The following is a 16,491-nucleotide window of genomic DNA, read 5'->3' as shown; positions in this document are numbered from 1 at the left end:
CTGTTTTATGAATATTCTTCCAAAATCACCAATCCTTCAACAAAAATAGTTCAACGGAAGATTTCAGTTCCTGGTACTGAACTGAACAAAGAGAGCCACATGTTTTTAATGGTTGCTCATAAACGACCCAAATAAATCTCCAAAAGAACGGCAGTGGTTCTTTCTGTATTTTTCCCTTCAAAACTCACAAGACCAATTCAACATAAAAATAAAAATTACTGTACTTTATGGCACCACTCACTTCGTGACACATTTATTTGCTGTCACGAAAGTTAGTGCCTCAGCAAAGTAAATGAGATTTAGGGAAAAACTTTTTTTATATTTTAAAGAGCACAAAATGTCCTTACCACGTGGGGCAGAAAACGTTTACCCACCTCAAATGAGAAGATTTTCAAACTAAGTGAGAGACCAAAGTATTTATATATAAAGGTTACAAGAAAGCTTTCCAAATAGCTTTCTAATCAATTACAATGCTGACCTTAGATCAGGATTACACTGCTAACTACCACTTATAAATAAACGAAGCCAACACAACAGAAAATGTAACTCAAAATGTGCCCACTGATGTTCTACTTTCCCTGACTTTAAATCCCAAATTAAAACACAGAACAACAGCACACCCTGCTGGAAGTTAGCAGTACAACGGAGTAACAAGCAGCAACTGGACTGCAAAGATTTCACCCACGATGAGAATTATTTCAAAGAGAAACTAATTTCCCACTAAGTGATAAAAGAGGCTCAAAGACATTAACCACCAGATGCCTATACGTGTAGTCTTAAAGGTAAAATTAAGACTTAGAATAATTTCATATTACTAGAACTCTTTTTCCTGTTCATTTCCCTAGCCCCACATGATACCAACCACTCCAAGTGGTACTGCTATTTTTATTTTAACTCTAAATAAAAATATTTTCCAATCTGCTTTCTGTAAAGAGAAATCAGTAGTCACAAAGGAGGAAATTGAGGCCATTTCTGCATGTGACTGCCTGAAGCACCCTTTTCTCCCCACCCTACCCTAGCCTCAGAAACATCCCTGAAGACCACCTTGAAAAATCCACAAGACAGCCCAGTGGTCCATGAACCACAATTTACATGCCATTGGCAAAATGCCTACACAGATTCTGGAATTCAAAACCTGCAGACTATATTAAGAAACCATGTGCCATGAAACTCCCATCTAGTACATTTCAACATTTCCTCAGATGTGAAAAAAATCACAGAAGCCATTATCTAAGATAATCCAGCTCGGTGCTCTCTCTCTAACAAACCCAAAGGAATCAGAGAATGAACAGAAAGGAACCAAAGTTACATGAATGTGCTCTTTTGGCTCCAGAAAAAAAAGCTCCTTGGCACCACTGAGATCCTTCTTTACAGAAAACAAGCTATTCTAGCATTGATGGACATTGTTCTGGGTGACCAGTGTTAACTTCTTGTCTTCCTTGCTCCCACATTTAAAAGGTCCTGTTTGACCTGTGATCAACCTGGAGGGCACCATTCTTTATCATAAAGGCCAGCAATTCTGAAAAATCAATGAAAGCCAAACAAGACCAAACACTTTAGTACAGTTTTCCCTCCAGAGCTGCAAAAGCAAGGGGCACTCGGCTGGCTCAGTCAGAAGAGCATAATACAACTGTTGATCACGGGGTCGTGAGTTTGAGCCCCATACTGAGTGTAGACATCACTAAACAAAAGAAATAGACTTTAAAAAAAAAAAAAAGGCAAGAATTGCAAAACCAGTAAGTGCCTCAGGTCTTTTTTTCTGTAATTGTCTCCAGTGGTTATTACTTGGTCCATTGTCTCAATCAAGGTACATTTAAATTAGAATTTTAAAAGGATACCAACCTCAAGCCTCTTTTCAAGTGACTCGATTCTGTCCTTTTTGCTAGCTAAGTTGGCCCGTGTGTAGCGGCTCTGCCCAGGAAGATACAAAACTTGACTGTAGCATTCTTCCCACACCTGGTTATAAGCTTCACTTGAGAGTTCTCCGTGGCTCATACCTTGTTTTACCACTTCCATCTCCTGTACCAAAACATCCTGGGCCTGTGTACAGTAATAATTTCAGTAAGCTTGGGTACCAGAATTACTTGCTATCAAGAGAGAACTTTAAAAAACTAATTTTCCTCTTTCTTTGGGTAAAGGCAAGGAGTTGTGGTTGACTTGTTTTTTTGTTTTTCGTTTTGGAAGGGGGGAACAATATCTAAACAAAATGAATTAAGAAGCCAGTAAGTTGACGCAGACTGATTTTGAAAATCAAGCTTCCGTATATCACCAATAAACATCTTTGCCTTCACTCTATTATTAACAGTAGCTACCATTTCTTGGACATCTACTCTATGCCAAGAACTCAATTTAAAAATTTTATCTACATTATCTCCAAACACCATTAACACGTTACAAAGTAGCTGGTATTACTCTCTTATTAAAGATGATGAAACTAAGGCTCAGAAAGATTAAGCAATTTTTGAAAAACACATCACACTAGTAAAGGCAAGACAGGATCATGCCCCAAGCCGAATGGTACCTTCGCTTGGGTGTGCTCCTTCCACTCTACCAATTCCTCCATACACTTCAGACTTCACAGGATTATGAAGGGGAACCAGGCATTTATTGCTTCTGATACATGCCTTTTTTCTCATCTGAAGAGATGCCCCTGACATTGCCAAAGAATGAGATGGGGGCACAGATCAAATAATAATGGCTCACACACCAGCTTTTACTTTACTAAGGAGAGTTTAAGATGACAGAATGAGGAGAGATAAAGTTGGACAGGCCTGGGTACATATCATACCTTTACCTTTACCATTTAAGTAGCTGTCTGAACTTGCTTAACATCTCTGAGCCCGTTTCTCATCTGTAAAGTGAGGATAATACCCACCTGACATGTTTGTTATCAGGATTAAATGATAAAACATACACACAGAGTGTGGCCCAACTCGAGACCCAAGGACTCCACAAGCATACCACATCAACTTTTTCCAGCCCTTTGCTTCCTGGCTCAAAACTGACAACTATCATTTTGTGCCTTAAAGAAAGCTTTCGATCGTTCCAGTACATCACAGACCAAAATATATAATAAAATCAAATACAAAAACGTAAAACAACGGAAAATCATGTCTATAGAAGATAAAGAACGGATACTTTTAAACAAGATCTCTGAGAAAATAACAAAAACAAACCAATTTTAACACACTTAATGAAAACCCAACATTTCATAGTAACAGAAATGGTATTTCACTCCAAAACTGTACACAGTAAAAATTTACAAATTCAGCTCTTATGATTATTAGAAGACAGTAGTACTATCTTTAAATTTTTTTATGTTTACTTATTTTTGATAGAGAGACAGAACATGAGCAGAGAGAGGGGCAGAGAGAGAGGGAGACACAGAATCTGAAACAGGCTCCAGGCTCTGAGCCGTCAGCACAGAGCCCGACGCGGGGCTTGAACTCACAGACGCAAAATCATGACCTGAGCCGAAGTCGGACACTCAACCGACTGAGCCACCCAGGCGCCCTACTAATTTATCTTTAAACTGCCCATAAAGAATCTGCTCGCTAAGTAAATGCTGTTTCAAATTCATTTTGGAACAGAGAACAATATAAATACATACAATAAAATATGAAAGAATATTTAAACTAAAAAAAAAAAAACCAGGGCTCCATGGGTGGCTCAGTCAGTTAAGCACCCAACTCTTGATTTCAGCTCAGGTCACGATCTCACTCATGGTTCATGGGTTTGAGCCCTGCATAGGGCTGCACACTGACAGCAGAGGCTGCTTGGTATTCTCTCTCTCTTTCTCTCCTCTCTGCCCCTCCCCTACTCACCCTCTCTCTCAAAATAAACTTAAAAAAAAAAAAAATTCAAACTACTTTGTAATGGTTTCCAATAATTCTAAAGCACTACCTACAACTATTATTTTTAAAAGTTTTATTAGAATCGATTCCCCACAGAACCTTCTGTTACATAACAATGTGATCCTTATTTCAGGTTTCCATACACACAGTAAATTTCTCAAATCCCATCTTCCCCTATTTTCACTTTAAAAAGAGGAGACTGTTCAAGTATGGAGTTCACAGTGTAATTCTCAACCCCAGTCCAATGGTAAAATGTGCCTGCCACAAGCGTAAGCATTCAACAGATGTCAGTTTCCTATCATACTTACTAAGAGTAATTCAAGGTTACTCAGAAATCGGGGCCAACTGTCCTTCCTTTCTCTAATTTCTAAAAATCCTTCAATAAACACGTATTACTTTTGCAAAAAGGAAAATAGAAAGCAAGAAAAAAATACAGGTAAAGAGCAGGAGAGAAGACAGAAAAAAATATATATATATTGTAGGGATTCTCTCCCCAAGTATTCAATAACCCATTCCAATCAACAAGTCTATAACTGCCCTTCAGGGCTAAGGACTAAAGAAATAAGACTAAAGCTAATGACCACTCTGCTTCCAACCATGACACCAACTGTATTTTCTCATACCATGGAACAGATTTCTATTTGCAATCACAGCTGTTTGCTCTGTCAGAACAGAAAAATCAAATGCATACGGAGGAAGAGGCAGGACAGACTTTATACAAGAAAATGTTCCTGCATTTCCTTATCTAAAAGGATAGTGGGAAATGATTTAAGGGAAAAAGATTCAGTACACTGTATTTCTTTTCTTCGAATAGGTGAAAAAAACGTTTTTTACGCATGCCTGCTTTTTCATATTAATCTAAATAAATGAGGTTTAGGTATTAAAGGTATTCAATTCAACTCAGAAGTAGCAGAGTTAAACACAGAAAATGGCAATTTGCAGCAACTGTCCATGAGGCATACACCCATGAAACAAAACACCTTGCCACCTAAGCCAGTGTTTACCTGGAAAAGGTCTGTCACTGAATGAAAAGGGGCGGGGGGGGGGGGGGGGGGGGTGATTAAGTATGTCTTCTTCATAACACTTACTATGAACATTTATCTCCTAATCATGAAATTCACTTGTTTATAAATATCAGCATGAGAAAAGACAGTGTTTGTCCATGATACACAGTATTTAATGAATACTTTATAATCAACGATACCTTTTTCAGCTCTTCTTTGGAGAACTTTTCATAAGGGTTATGTTCCAGATAGGCAATGTGCTCTGAATTATTAGTACCAAATCCTACAGTTTTTCCTTTTTTATTTCCAGATGGTTCATAAGGGTGATGCAGAAGGTCATAATGAAGCATTGTGATCATTTCTTTTTTGATTAGTTCTTCACTTTTTTGTAAATCTGTTAGAGGTGGTTCTACATTTAAGGGTCTTAGAATAGTTTCATTTACCTAAAATTTTAAGACAAGTACAATTACCAAACATTATCACTCCAATGCTGATGTTATTACTTGTTCTAGCACGAATTAAATAGTAGTTTTACATTTTCAAAAGAATTTTGCTTTCCTTCTAAGGTCTTATTTGTACCAGCAAAACATTTTACATTATATCTGGGAAGTGCTTTACTATATTCCAGAAAGAATATAATATTTTGTTTCACAAACTTTATGAATGATATAAAAGCATCAATCACATAAGAAGAAACTCAAAACTTCCTAAGCCAGAAACTCTAATACTTACTTCTGATGGTCTTGGCAGATCTTTCTGGACAGCTTTGTGCATTCGCTTCATTTCCTTTACACGCTCTGCCTCTCGTATAGCCTAAAAAAATTATTTTTATATCCATTATTACAGCTATATGGTATTTGCCACATTTCAATAAAGTTGAAAACATGTATAAGAACATGTATGTTCAAGAGTTAAAGCTGTCGAAGTCTGTGTAAGTTTGTAGAAAGGTAATAAAAGGCAACAGAAATCAGTCTATTCATTCTCTCATTACAATACAAACTAAGAACTGCCAACAGCTACTAGAGCATTCTCCAAGTTTATGTGGCTCCATCCATCAGATAATCATTCTTTTCTTGTTTAATTTGGAATTCTAATAAAAATCCTAGAAGAGAGCATAGGCAGGAATGTCCCTGACACCAGCTGTAGCAACATTTTTCTAGATACGTCTCCAGAGGCAAGGGAAATAAAAGCGAAAATAAACTATGGGAATTACATCAAAATAAAAAGCACAATGAAGAAAATAATCAACAAAAGACAACCTGTTGAATGAGAAAAGATATTTGTATACAACATATCCAAGAAAAGGTTAGTATCCAAAATATATAAAGAACTTATACAACCCAACACGAGAAAACAAATACTCAGTTACAAAGTGGGCAAAAGACATGAACAGACACTTCTCCAAGAAGACATCAAGATGGCTAATGGACACATGAAAAGATGCTCAACATCTCTCATCACCAGGGAAATACAAATCAAAACTACAATGAGATATCACTTCATACCTGTCAGAATGGCTAAAATCAAAAACACAAGAAAGAACAAGTATTGGCGAGGATGTGAAGAAAAAGGAACCCTTGAGCACCGGTGGTGGGCATGCAAACTGGTACAGTCACTGAGGAAAACAGTATGGAGGTTCCTCAAAAAGTTAAAAATAGAACCACCTTACAATCCAGAATCACACTATGGGGCATTTACCCAAAAAATACAAAAACACTAATTCAAAGGGACATGCACCTTTATGTTTAGAGCAACATGATTTACAGGAGCCAAACTACAGAAGCAGCCCAAGTGTCAATGGATTGATGAATGGATAAAGAAGTTGTGGTGTGTATGTGTGCGTATATGTATATACCTATAAAGATAACGAAGATGTAATACATACATACATACACACACACACACACACACACACACACACACACACACACGGAATATTACTCCGCCATGAAAAGGAATGAAATCTTGCCATTTGCAACAACATGGACGGAGCTAGAGAGTGCAATGCTAAGTGAAATAGTCAGAGAAAGACAAATACCATAAAATTTCACTCATATGTAGAATGTAAGAAACAAAACAAACCAGCAAAAGAAAGAAAAAAAAAGAGACAAACCAAGAAACAGACTGTTAACTATAGAGAACTGATGGTTACCACAGAGGAGGTGGGTGGGGGGGATGGGTGAAATAGGTGATGGGGATTAAAGAATGTACTAGTCGTGATGAGCACTGGGTGAGGTATGGAATTGTTGAAACACTATACTGTACACCTGAAACTAACATCACATTGTATATCAACTAAATTGGAATTAAAATAAAATTTAAAAATTTAAATAATCAATTGGAATCCTAAACTTAGAGGGGACTCTTATTTGTTCCTCCTGCAACACAACCCTCACTTCCACCTCAAAAGCTACTGATTTTTAATTTAAAAAACTAGCCAATGTGTTGTTTCCTGATTCTTAAATCACGAATAATATAAGTTAACATATTAGAATTTCAAGGCATTTCTGAGAGTAAATGTAGGGCAAAGTAACTAAGAAAACTAAACATAAAAAGTAATATCCTGGGGGCACGTGGGTGGTTCAGTGTGTTAAGTATCCAACTCTTGATTTCACTTCAGGTCATGATCTCATGGTTCATGAGTTCAAGCCCTGCACTGGGCTCTGTGCTCACAGTGCGGAGCTTGCTTTGAGGTTCTCTCTCCCCCTCTCTCTCTCTGTCTCAAAATAAATTAACTTAAAAAATAAAGTATTATCTTGTACTACCAACTAAAAAGCACATTCAGGGGCACCTGGGTGGCTCAGTCGGTTAAGCGTCCGACTTCAGCTCAGGTCATAATCTCATGGTCCGTGAGTTCAAGCCCCGCGTCGGGCTCTGTGCGGACAGCTCAGAGCCTGGAGCCTGCTTCCGATTCTGTGTCTCCCTCTCTCTCTGCCCCTCCCCTGTTCATGCTCTCTCTGTCTCAAAAATAAACATTAAAAAAAATTAAAAAATAAATAAATAAAAAGCACATTCATGTGACTTCTCTCTGAAATACATTTACATTGATGCTATTCACACTCGAGTCCCATGAAATTCCATTTCTAAAATTATCCTAGGGGTGCATGGGTAGCTCAGTCAGTTAAGCATCCGACTCCTGATTTTGGCTCAGGTCACGATCTCACAGTTCATGAGACTGAATCCTAATTTGGGCTCTGTGCACTCAACATGCACTTGTTTTTAAGACTGATCAATAACACCTTTTCTTGGCTAGAGTGAAAAGCAATGTCTACAAGAACATTTATGTGTATTTTAAAGAAGCATAATAAATTTGACAGGAGGTATTTAAATTATGTACATACACATATACATACATACGTTTTAAGACTGCCTATCAAGATATTCTTGTATATTATTAATTACATGAGTACATATTATTAACTATGTTAAGCAACTTAGGGTAATTTCTTTTTTCAGATATTGAAAAAACTTTTAAATATGGACACATTTAATGACCATTCTTCATTCTTTCAGCCTACTGACATGGTCAGCGACTTCACACTTCTTTTCTAGCACAATTACCCACCTGCTTTCGTGCATCCACATCAGCAGCATCTTCAATGTAAGTATCATCTATTTCACGGTCTTCCAGCTCCTTCTCAGCATTTTCTGGCAGAACAATCTCAAAGTCATTCTTAGGGGCAGGGAGGCCCAACAATCCTAAACGGAGATGCTCACGAGATTCTCTTTCCTGTAGAAAAAAAATTGATCTTCTCAATTCATACATCTTAAGTATTCAACCTCCATTCTTAAGAGTTTCTAAAAAATAATTAGCCTAATTTTAATTCTAGAAAAATGATCCCTAATTTCAGAGCTGAGACAAGTTTGTTTGATTTCTATCTCAGTTTCTTCTCTAAATTAAGATCAAAAACTCTGATTTGTGATCCGTAAAGTTACTCTCAGATATTCTAATAGAAGGTTTGGGAATTATCTCTGCAGGGCAAAAAAAAATCTTTTAGAATTTCCATTTAAGGAATACATTTCTGACCGTGAAATTTAATAGCAAATGAAAGAACAAATTCAAAAGTCAATTTGTTCTTGGACTAATAAAATCTAATCTGAAAAGATGCCTGAGTTTTTGTGTGTGTTTATTTTTAATAGAAATTACCAAATCATGGGGGGCCTGGTTGGCTCAGTCAATAGAGCATGCGATGCCCGATCTTGGGGTTTTGAGTTCAAACCCCACATTGAGGGTAAAATTTACTTAAAAACAAATTAATTAATTAAAAAAAGAAAAAGAAAGGAAGAAATGACTAGATCATATGATGACCAAAGAAAACAGTCCACACTTCCCAAAAGAAACTGCCTGGTACCCAAAGTTTTCCCCAGTACATCCTTGGCTTACCTTTTATTCCCCATAGCTCCATTACACGTATGGTAGGTGTGAGGCCCAACCAGATGACCTGCTATGTCCAAAATACACTCCATGCTTACTCATTTTGTGGCCTCTATCTGAGACAGCCCCCACCTCTCCTTCTGAGCATACCTCAACGAAGGTTTTCCTAGTACCCACCCAACAAATGTGATTATTTCTGTCTTCGGCCCCCCCAAGCATGTTGGTCTTACACAGAAAGCTTATTTTGTTCTTACATTACAATTATTTGGGGACTTGGTTTAGCACTGTCAATCTCTCCAGAGTATAAACTTCCTTAAGACAAAGGACACCTTTACTCAACTTTAGATCCTCTGAAGTCTCCAAATCAGCGCTCTGCACACATTAAATTCATTTGTTTAGCTATTATGTAGCCATTCACAGTTGACATTACTTGATATCAAGGTGGGCATTAAAAAAATTCTAAACTCGGGATGCCTGGGTGGCTCAGTCAGTTAAGCGTCCAACTTCAGCTCAGGTCATGATCTCATGGTTCCTGAGTTCAAGCCGGCGTCAGGCTCTGTGCAGACAGCTCAGAGCCTGGAGCTTACTCTGGATTCTGTGTCTCCCTCTCTCTCTCTCTCTCTCAAAAATAAACAGTAAAAAAAACACTTTTTTTAATAAAAAATTCTAAAATAACCAAATCTATACACTAGGTTAGAATTTGTAAACTAAAAACAGGTATCACTGGAACTCATTAAAAAAAAAAAAAAATCTCACAATGCTTTTCTGTGGCATCATATAAGACCCAAGAGTGACGTAAGAAAAGCAATAACGTGGGCAGAAACAAAACTGTGGCTTTTATGATTAGCTGTCTATATCAGCTTGCAAAATATACAAAAGAAAACTTCACTAAGATAAGCAATAAACATCAACTTAATTTGGCTTTGAGATCTAGATAGCTCTTCTAAAAGTCTAGAGCAAACAAGAATCAAGGCTCAAAATCTAATTTATAAGGCATTCCAAACTCAAAATTTGTTTTACAGAAGTTAAAGAAAAAAAAGAGTGCCATTCAAGAAAGTAAACCATTAATTAGTAAATGATAAAAAATAAAATCATATGACATACAAGGAGAACTACTATCAGCACAATCAGTATTCACAAACACATTAAAAATTAGTCAGCTTAGGGGCACCTGAGTGGCCCAGTCAGTTGAGCGTCCGACTTCAGCTCAGGTCATGATCTTATGGTTCGTGGGTTCGAGCCCCGCGTCAGGCTCTGTGCTGATAGCTCAGAGCCCGGAGCCTACTTTGGATTCGGTATCTCCCTCTCTCTCTGCCCCTCCCTTACTCACATACTCGCTCTCTCTGTCAAAAAGAAATATTTTTTTTAAATGTTTTAAATAAAAAAAAAAAAAAAAAAGAGTAAGTAGGCTTAGGAGACCAAAAGGTTCCCCTTCTCAAGTTCTATAAATCATTTTCCTTTTCTGGAATCCATAGGTGTACAGTTATCTTAAAGTATATGTAATATGCACCAACAAGGGAAAATATTTTAATACAACGTCCATGAGATAGAAGAGTTTAAAAAAAAAAAAGAGTATTAAAGGGATTTGACATGTACCATCTGCTTCACATAAGAGGGATCACTGTAGTCTGCCATTCCATCCTCGGGATTAATGTTTAATTTGTCTCGAAGAGGAGTTCTACCCGGGGTGGAGTTAATAACTGGTTTGGGAGTTGTCCCACTGCGGGGAGTCAACCCTTCAGATCCATGAGAAGGAGTCCTAGAAAGACAGAAATTCCAATTAATAAAAGTGCCAATTTTATCTGGATTGTGCTTCCAAATATTTTTCACATAAATTATTTTACAAAGAAAGCATAAAAGAAAGAAACTAAGATTGCAGAATATCTGTCTTCCTACCTGGTTTTAAGTGAGATCTCTACGTTGGAGTACAGGTTTAGTTCAACTAGCTTAGTATTTACACACAGTATTTTTATTTTAATGACTTCAAGTAAAGTTATTACATTTGACATTTTCTTGCCTTGCTAAACTAGGCCCACCAAACATTATTTCAACCTTTCTTGATGCATTGTGGGGTGGCTAAGAACATACCATGGGCAGAGGGCAGCCATAATGCTCGAAGACCCCTAGGAAATTGTTTATAAGTTCACAATAGTGTCTTCATCTTATCATTTGCCCTCACCACCAGTAGCTGCTGGCTAGAACACCACTATCATAGGTATGCATCCACTTCAGTGGTTCCTCCTTTACGTTCTGTTTGGAAACTTAATTAACATGTCTACATATGAACAGTTCTGAGTGAGGGCTGAGACTCTCTTAGCAATAAATAAAATCCACAGACTTTGCAACTGATATCTTAGTTGTTCAAAGCCTGTTTTTGTTTGTTTGGCTGGTTGGGTGCTTACTTCCTATACCTTAGCTCTGTTCCAGACAAGTGATCTGCCAGGCAGATGTTCCCAAAGGTGAGATGAGGTGTTATCAAAAGACATGGTCCCTGCCCCCAAGGAGCTTACAATCTAGTTGAGAGACAAGACATACACAGGGAAAGAAGGATTAGGCTCTCTTACAAGCCCTGCAAAAGTGTTAAGTTGTATATTAGGATCTGGCTGCCAATGCTTCTTGATCCTGCTGTCAGGCACAGTTGTAACAGTTTGAGACACTCCCATACTAAATAATCAGTACGAGGATATATCCTAACACTGAAAATTAAAAACGAACCTAAAAGATTTCCAAACTTAAAAGCTCAAATTTCATTTTAATATGACCTGCTTCTACAAGGTTTCTATCTAAAAAATTCCTCTTAAAAAACAGTAACTTAAAAAAAATCGTAAACAAAGACTGAACTCTGGACTCTAGTTAATGATAAGCACAAGAAAGTGTTAGAAGTGAAATGGACTGAAACCTGCAACTTATTTTGAAAAGCACCAAATAATTAGATGGATTGACAGATGGATGGATATGTGAAAAGCAAATACGGTAAAATGTTAACAACTGTAGAATCTAGATGGTGAAATATGGATGTTTGCTTTCCCATTCTTTTAACCTCTCTGAATGTTAGAAATTTTCAAAATAAAATGTTGGGATATGGGGCATCTGGGTGGCTTAATCGGTTAAGCATCTGACTCTTGTTTTCAGTTCAGGTCATGATCTCAGTCATGAGATCAAGCCCCACAAAAAGCATGGAGCCTGCTTAAGATTCTCTCTCCCTCTCTCTCTCTGCCCCTCTCCCACTTGCTATCTCTTTCACTTTCTTTCTCAAAAAAAAAAAAAATGTTGGGAGAAAAGCAACAGTAACACAGATAAAGGACTACAATTTTTATAAAATTCAACTAATGATCAAACAAACAATGGACTGATTTGTTCTTTTAAATCGGATAAAATGGGGGTGCCTGGTGGTTCAGTTGGTTAAGCGTCCGACTTCGGCTCAGGTCACAATCCTGCAGTTCATGAATTCGAGCCGCATGTTGGGCTTTGTGCTGACAGCTCAGAGCCTGGAGCCTGTTTCAGATTCTTTTTTTTTAATTAAAAAAAAAAAAAATTTAAAGTCAATAAATCAGATAAAATGTATTCAGAAAAAAGGTGATAGCATCAGAAACTCTGAAAAAAGAAGACAGTTCCATACAGTAATAACCAATTCCTGGGTATTATTATGTTATTTACTACCATGAGTAAGAAGAAATCAAAAAGCCATGTTAAATACTTATTTCCATTCTCTGTCAACATTACTAAAACAAACATGTTGTCCAAATCCTTGAAGTTTTTCTAAAACAATAAAGATGTATTCATTTACAATACCTGAATGGGGTAGAAAGAACTGTGTTTGGAGTCTGTACAACCTGCCGCTGTGGAGTCACACCTGAGAAGTCGCTCTCATGCAAAGGGGTATTAAGTCCACCTTTCAATGGGGTGTCCACATTGGTCAGGGCCATGAGGTTCTGAGCTTCCTGATAAACAAGAAGGTAAAGAAGTGTGTTTTAACAGTTCAGCCAGAATAGCCGAATCCTCTCTTCTGGTCCTACTATATAAACCTCAAAGGAGACAGAATTCTTATACATTTTCTTAATGAACACCAACAGATAAAATGAACTCGCCATGACAGAATTCAATACTTCCATTCCTCTGTCAACCTAACACAGCAGATCAGAAGTTTTGGAATAAAGTTTTAAATATCAAAAAATGTTTTAAAATGAAAGTATCATGACTCAAAAGCTTCTATTACCTGTGCCAAATCTCTTTACAATCATAAAGAACTAAAAATGGAAATTTCCCAATGTGAACTTAGGCTAAATGTGAGAATACCCAGATTTTAGTCTGGCTTTATCACGAACTCTCTCCAGTGTTCACTAGCCCCTCTGACTCTCAGTTTCCTCTACTGGGAAGTTAAGATACCTCCAACTGGCCAGTCCAATCCACTTCCTGAGAAAACTCATGAAGGCAAATTCCTTTCAGAAGCCTTGTCCTCTTTAGGCAGGCCTGCCAATGTTCTGAAGTCTTTAGTCCCTCTGCCACAACCCTGCAGCACTTACTACTATCACTGCACCCACAATCTCCCAATCCCCAACTCCGGGCCTGTGAAAGACTACATCTTCCAAGATAATGACAGCCATATCTCTCATCTTATGTGCTCTTCTTAGAATCCAACCTTGATACTCCTCCCATCATGAAGTGGAGGTCTATGTCCCCTCCTTTTGAGTCCAGGTGGCCTTGTGAATTACCTGTAACTAACAGAACGTAGGAAAAGTGACACAGCTTGACTTCCAAGGCAGGGTGAGCAAACATACAGCTTCCTACCACACTCTTTACGACACCCCTAATGGAGCCTTGAGACACCATGAGAGAAGTTTAACTGTCCTGAGGCCACAGGCTGAAAGAAAGCGCAAGCTTTGGAGAGGCCACATGCAGATGCATTCCCCATTCTCAGGTGAGGACCCAACCCACAGCCAGCATCAACCACCAGTCATGGAAAGATGATTCAAGTCCCTATGTGTCAAGACACCCCCCAGTGCTGAGTCTTCTTAGCTGAGACCCTTGATATCATGGAGCAGAGACAAGCCATTCTTCCTGTGCCCGGTCTGAATTCCTGACCAAGAGAGACCATTAGCATCAATGACATGTTTTAAGCCAGTAAGTTTTGGGGCAAAATGAAGATAACCAGGGGCACGTGGATGGCTCAGTTGGTTGAGTGTCCCCTGACTTCAGCTCAGGTCATGATCCTAGGGTCATGGGATTGAGCCCCACATTAGGCTCTGTGCTGAGCATGGAGCCTGTTTAAGATTCTCCCTCTTTCTCTCCCTCTGCCACTCTCCCCCGCCCACTTGTGCACACACTCTCTCTAAAAAAAATAAATAAAAATTTAAAAAATAAATGAAGATAACCAGAATAAGGCTTATTCCATTACCCATTACTCTGTTCTTAGTTCATGGAAAGAACCTTGAATTTCACACTACCAAAGTCCTGTGTGTGTTCTTTTTGCTAGTCCAAATACAAAACACTTTCCCCAACTATGCTCCTAAAAGTCTGGCCAGCTTTATACCTTTGGGCAGAAAATTGGAAGCTGCTTTTCTCAAGAACCTGACTAACCCAAAAGATGTAGAATACTGACATCAAGAATTTGCCAAAGAAACCCAGCAGACAGTTCAGCCTACAGGGAAGCCTGGAGTTGAGGAGCCTTACCCACACCTAGAGAGCTTCTAGTCTACTTTTAACTGCCCTGCCCTTAACCCCTAGATACAGGCAAAGAGCCAAAGATCAAAAGATACTTGAGGAAACATCCAATATGAAAAACAGAGAACAAAAGAAACTTAAATACTATACAGGGAAAAGAAAACATAAAAATAAAACAAAACCATCATTAATAGCTTCAGAGAAATAAGACAAAATATTCACTAAATGAAATATTTAAGAACTGAATACATTTTTTTAAAGAGCTCTTAGAAATTAAAAATGTGATTGTAGAAATTTAAAAACCGAAAAAAGATAAAATTCACAGAAAATCTCCTAGCAAGAAGTCAAAAGGTCAATTAAAACAGAAAACCAGAGAGGAATAAATAAGAAAATTCTTATTTTATTTCATAAGAGAAATAGACCAATGAAAGGGAGGAAACAAAATTTTCAAAATAACATCCCAGAACTGAAGGCCAGGAATCTCCAGAATGAAAAGATCACTAAGTACCTAGCGAGTGATTGAAAACAGACCCACACCAAGAACTATGCATGTGAAAAAGAGATCATATTAGCTTCTAGAGAAAGGAAAAAACGGATTTGCTAAATGGCAGAGATCTCAATAGCTATAATAGAAGCCAGAAGACACTGGAGCACTGCCTTCAAAACTGTAAACAAAAACCATTTCAATCTGGGAGCACCTGGCTGGCTCAGCCAGTGGAGCATGCAACTCTTAATCTCAGGGTCATGAGTTCAAGCTCCACGTTGGGTGTAGAGTTTAAAAGACCAAAAAAAAAAAAAAAAAGATTTCAATCTTGAGTTCTATACCCAGTTATACTATAGTTAGACCAATAATTCACAGCTATGCAAGGTCTTAAAAATTCCATCTGCCATGAACCCTTCTCCTCAGAAAGTTATTGAAGGAACTTCCATAACTTCAGTAACCTTTCACTAACAGACATAAACCAAAAAAACCAAAGACATGGGAGCCAGGAAAGAGGTGATCCAAGAGACTTTCTAGGGTGCCAGTAACAGGAAATCAAGAGAACAAGCTGTAAACAAGATCTAATCGTCTAGGGGTATTTGGGTGGCTCAGCTAGTTAAGCACCGACTTCAGCTCAAGTCATGATCTCATGGTTTGTGGGTTTAAGCCCCAAGTCAGGCTTTGTGCTGACAGCTGGGAGCCTGAAACCTGCTGTGAATTCTGTGTCCTCCTCTCTCTCTGTTCCTCCCCCATTCATGCTCTGTCCCCGTCTCTCTCAAAAAAAAACATAGGGGCACCTGAGTGGCTCTGCTGGTTAAGCGTCCAACTCTTGGTTTCGGCTTAGGTCATCATCTCATAGTCTGTGAGTTCGAGCCCTGCATCAGGCTCTGCGATGATAGCACAGAGCCTGCCTGGGATTCTTTCCCTCTCTCTCTGCCCCTCTTCTGCTCTGTCTCTCAAAATAAATAAACTTAAAAAAATAAATAAATAAATAAGTGGGGTGCCTGGGTGGCTCAATTGGTTGAGTGTCCAACTTCGGCTCAGGTCATGATCTCACGGTCCGTGGGTTCGAGCCCCGCGTAGGGCTCCGTGCCAACAGCTCAGAGCCTGGAGCCT

General features: G+C 38.3%; 1 protein-coding gene across 1 annotated transcript in view; it reads right to left on the bottom strand.

Annotated features, from left to right (window-relative positions):
- Positions 1–16,491, bottom strand: part of CDC5L (cell division cycle 5 like) — a 51,639-nt gene that overhangs the window by 15,890 nt on the left and 19,258 nt on the right. The window contains exons 9-14 of the mRNA XM_081795745.1: positions 13,026–13,174; positions 10,830–10,992; positions 8,424–8,588; positions 5,591–5,671; positions 5,059–5,301; positions 1,843–2,040 (exon numbers count right to left, since the gene is read on the bottom strand). Of these exons, the coding sequence (XP_081651871.1) occupies positions 1,843–2,040; positions 5,059–5,301; positions 5,591–5,671; positions 8,424–8,588; positions 10,830–10,992; positions 13,026–13,174 (999 nt within the window). The remainder of the gene's footprint in view (positions 1–1,842; positions 2,041–5,058; positions 5,302–5,590; positions 5,672–8,423; positions 8,589–10,829; positions 10,993–13,025; positions 13,175–16,491) is intronic.

Source organism: Panthera onca, chromosome B2, assembly GCF_046562875.1.
Source record: "Panthera onca isolate mPanOnc1 chromosome B2, mPanOnc1 haplotype 2, whole genome shotgun sequence".
NCBI classification, from domain to species: Eukaryota; Metazoa; Chordata; class Mammalia; order Carnivora; family Felidae; genus Panthera; species Panthera onca.
Note: the sequence above shows the minus strand (reverse complement) of the source record. Positions and strands in the feature narration are given on the sequence as shown.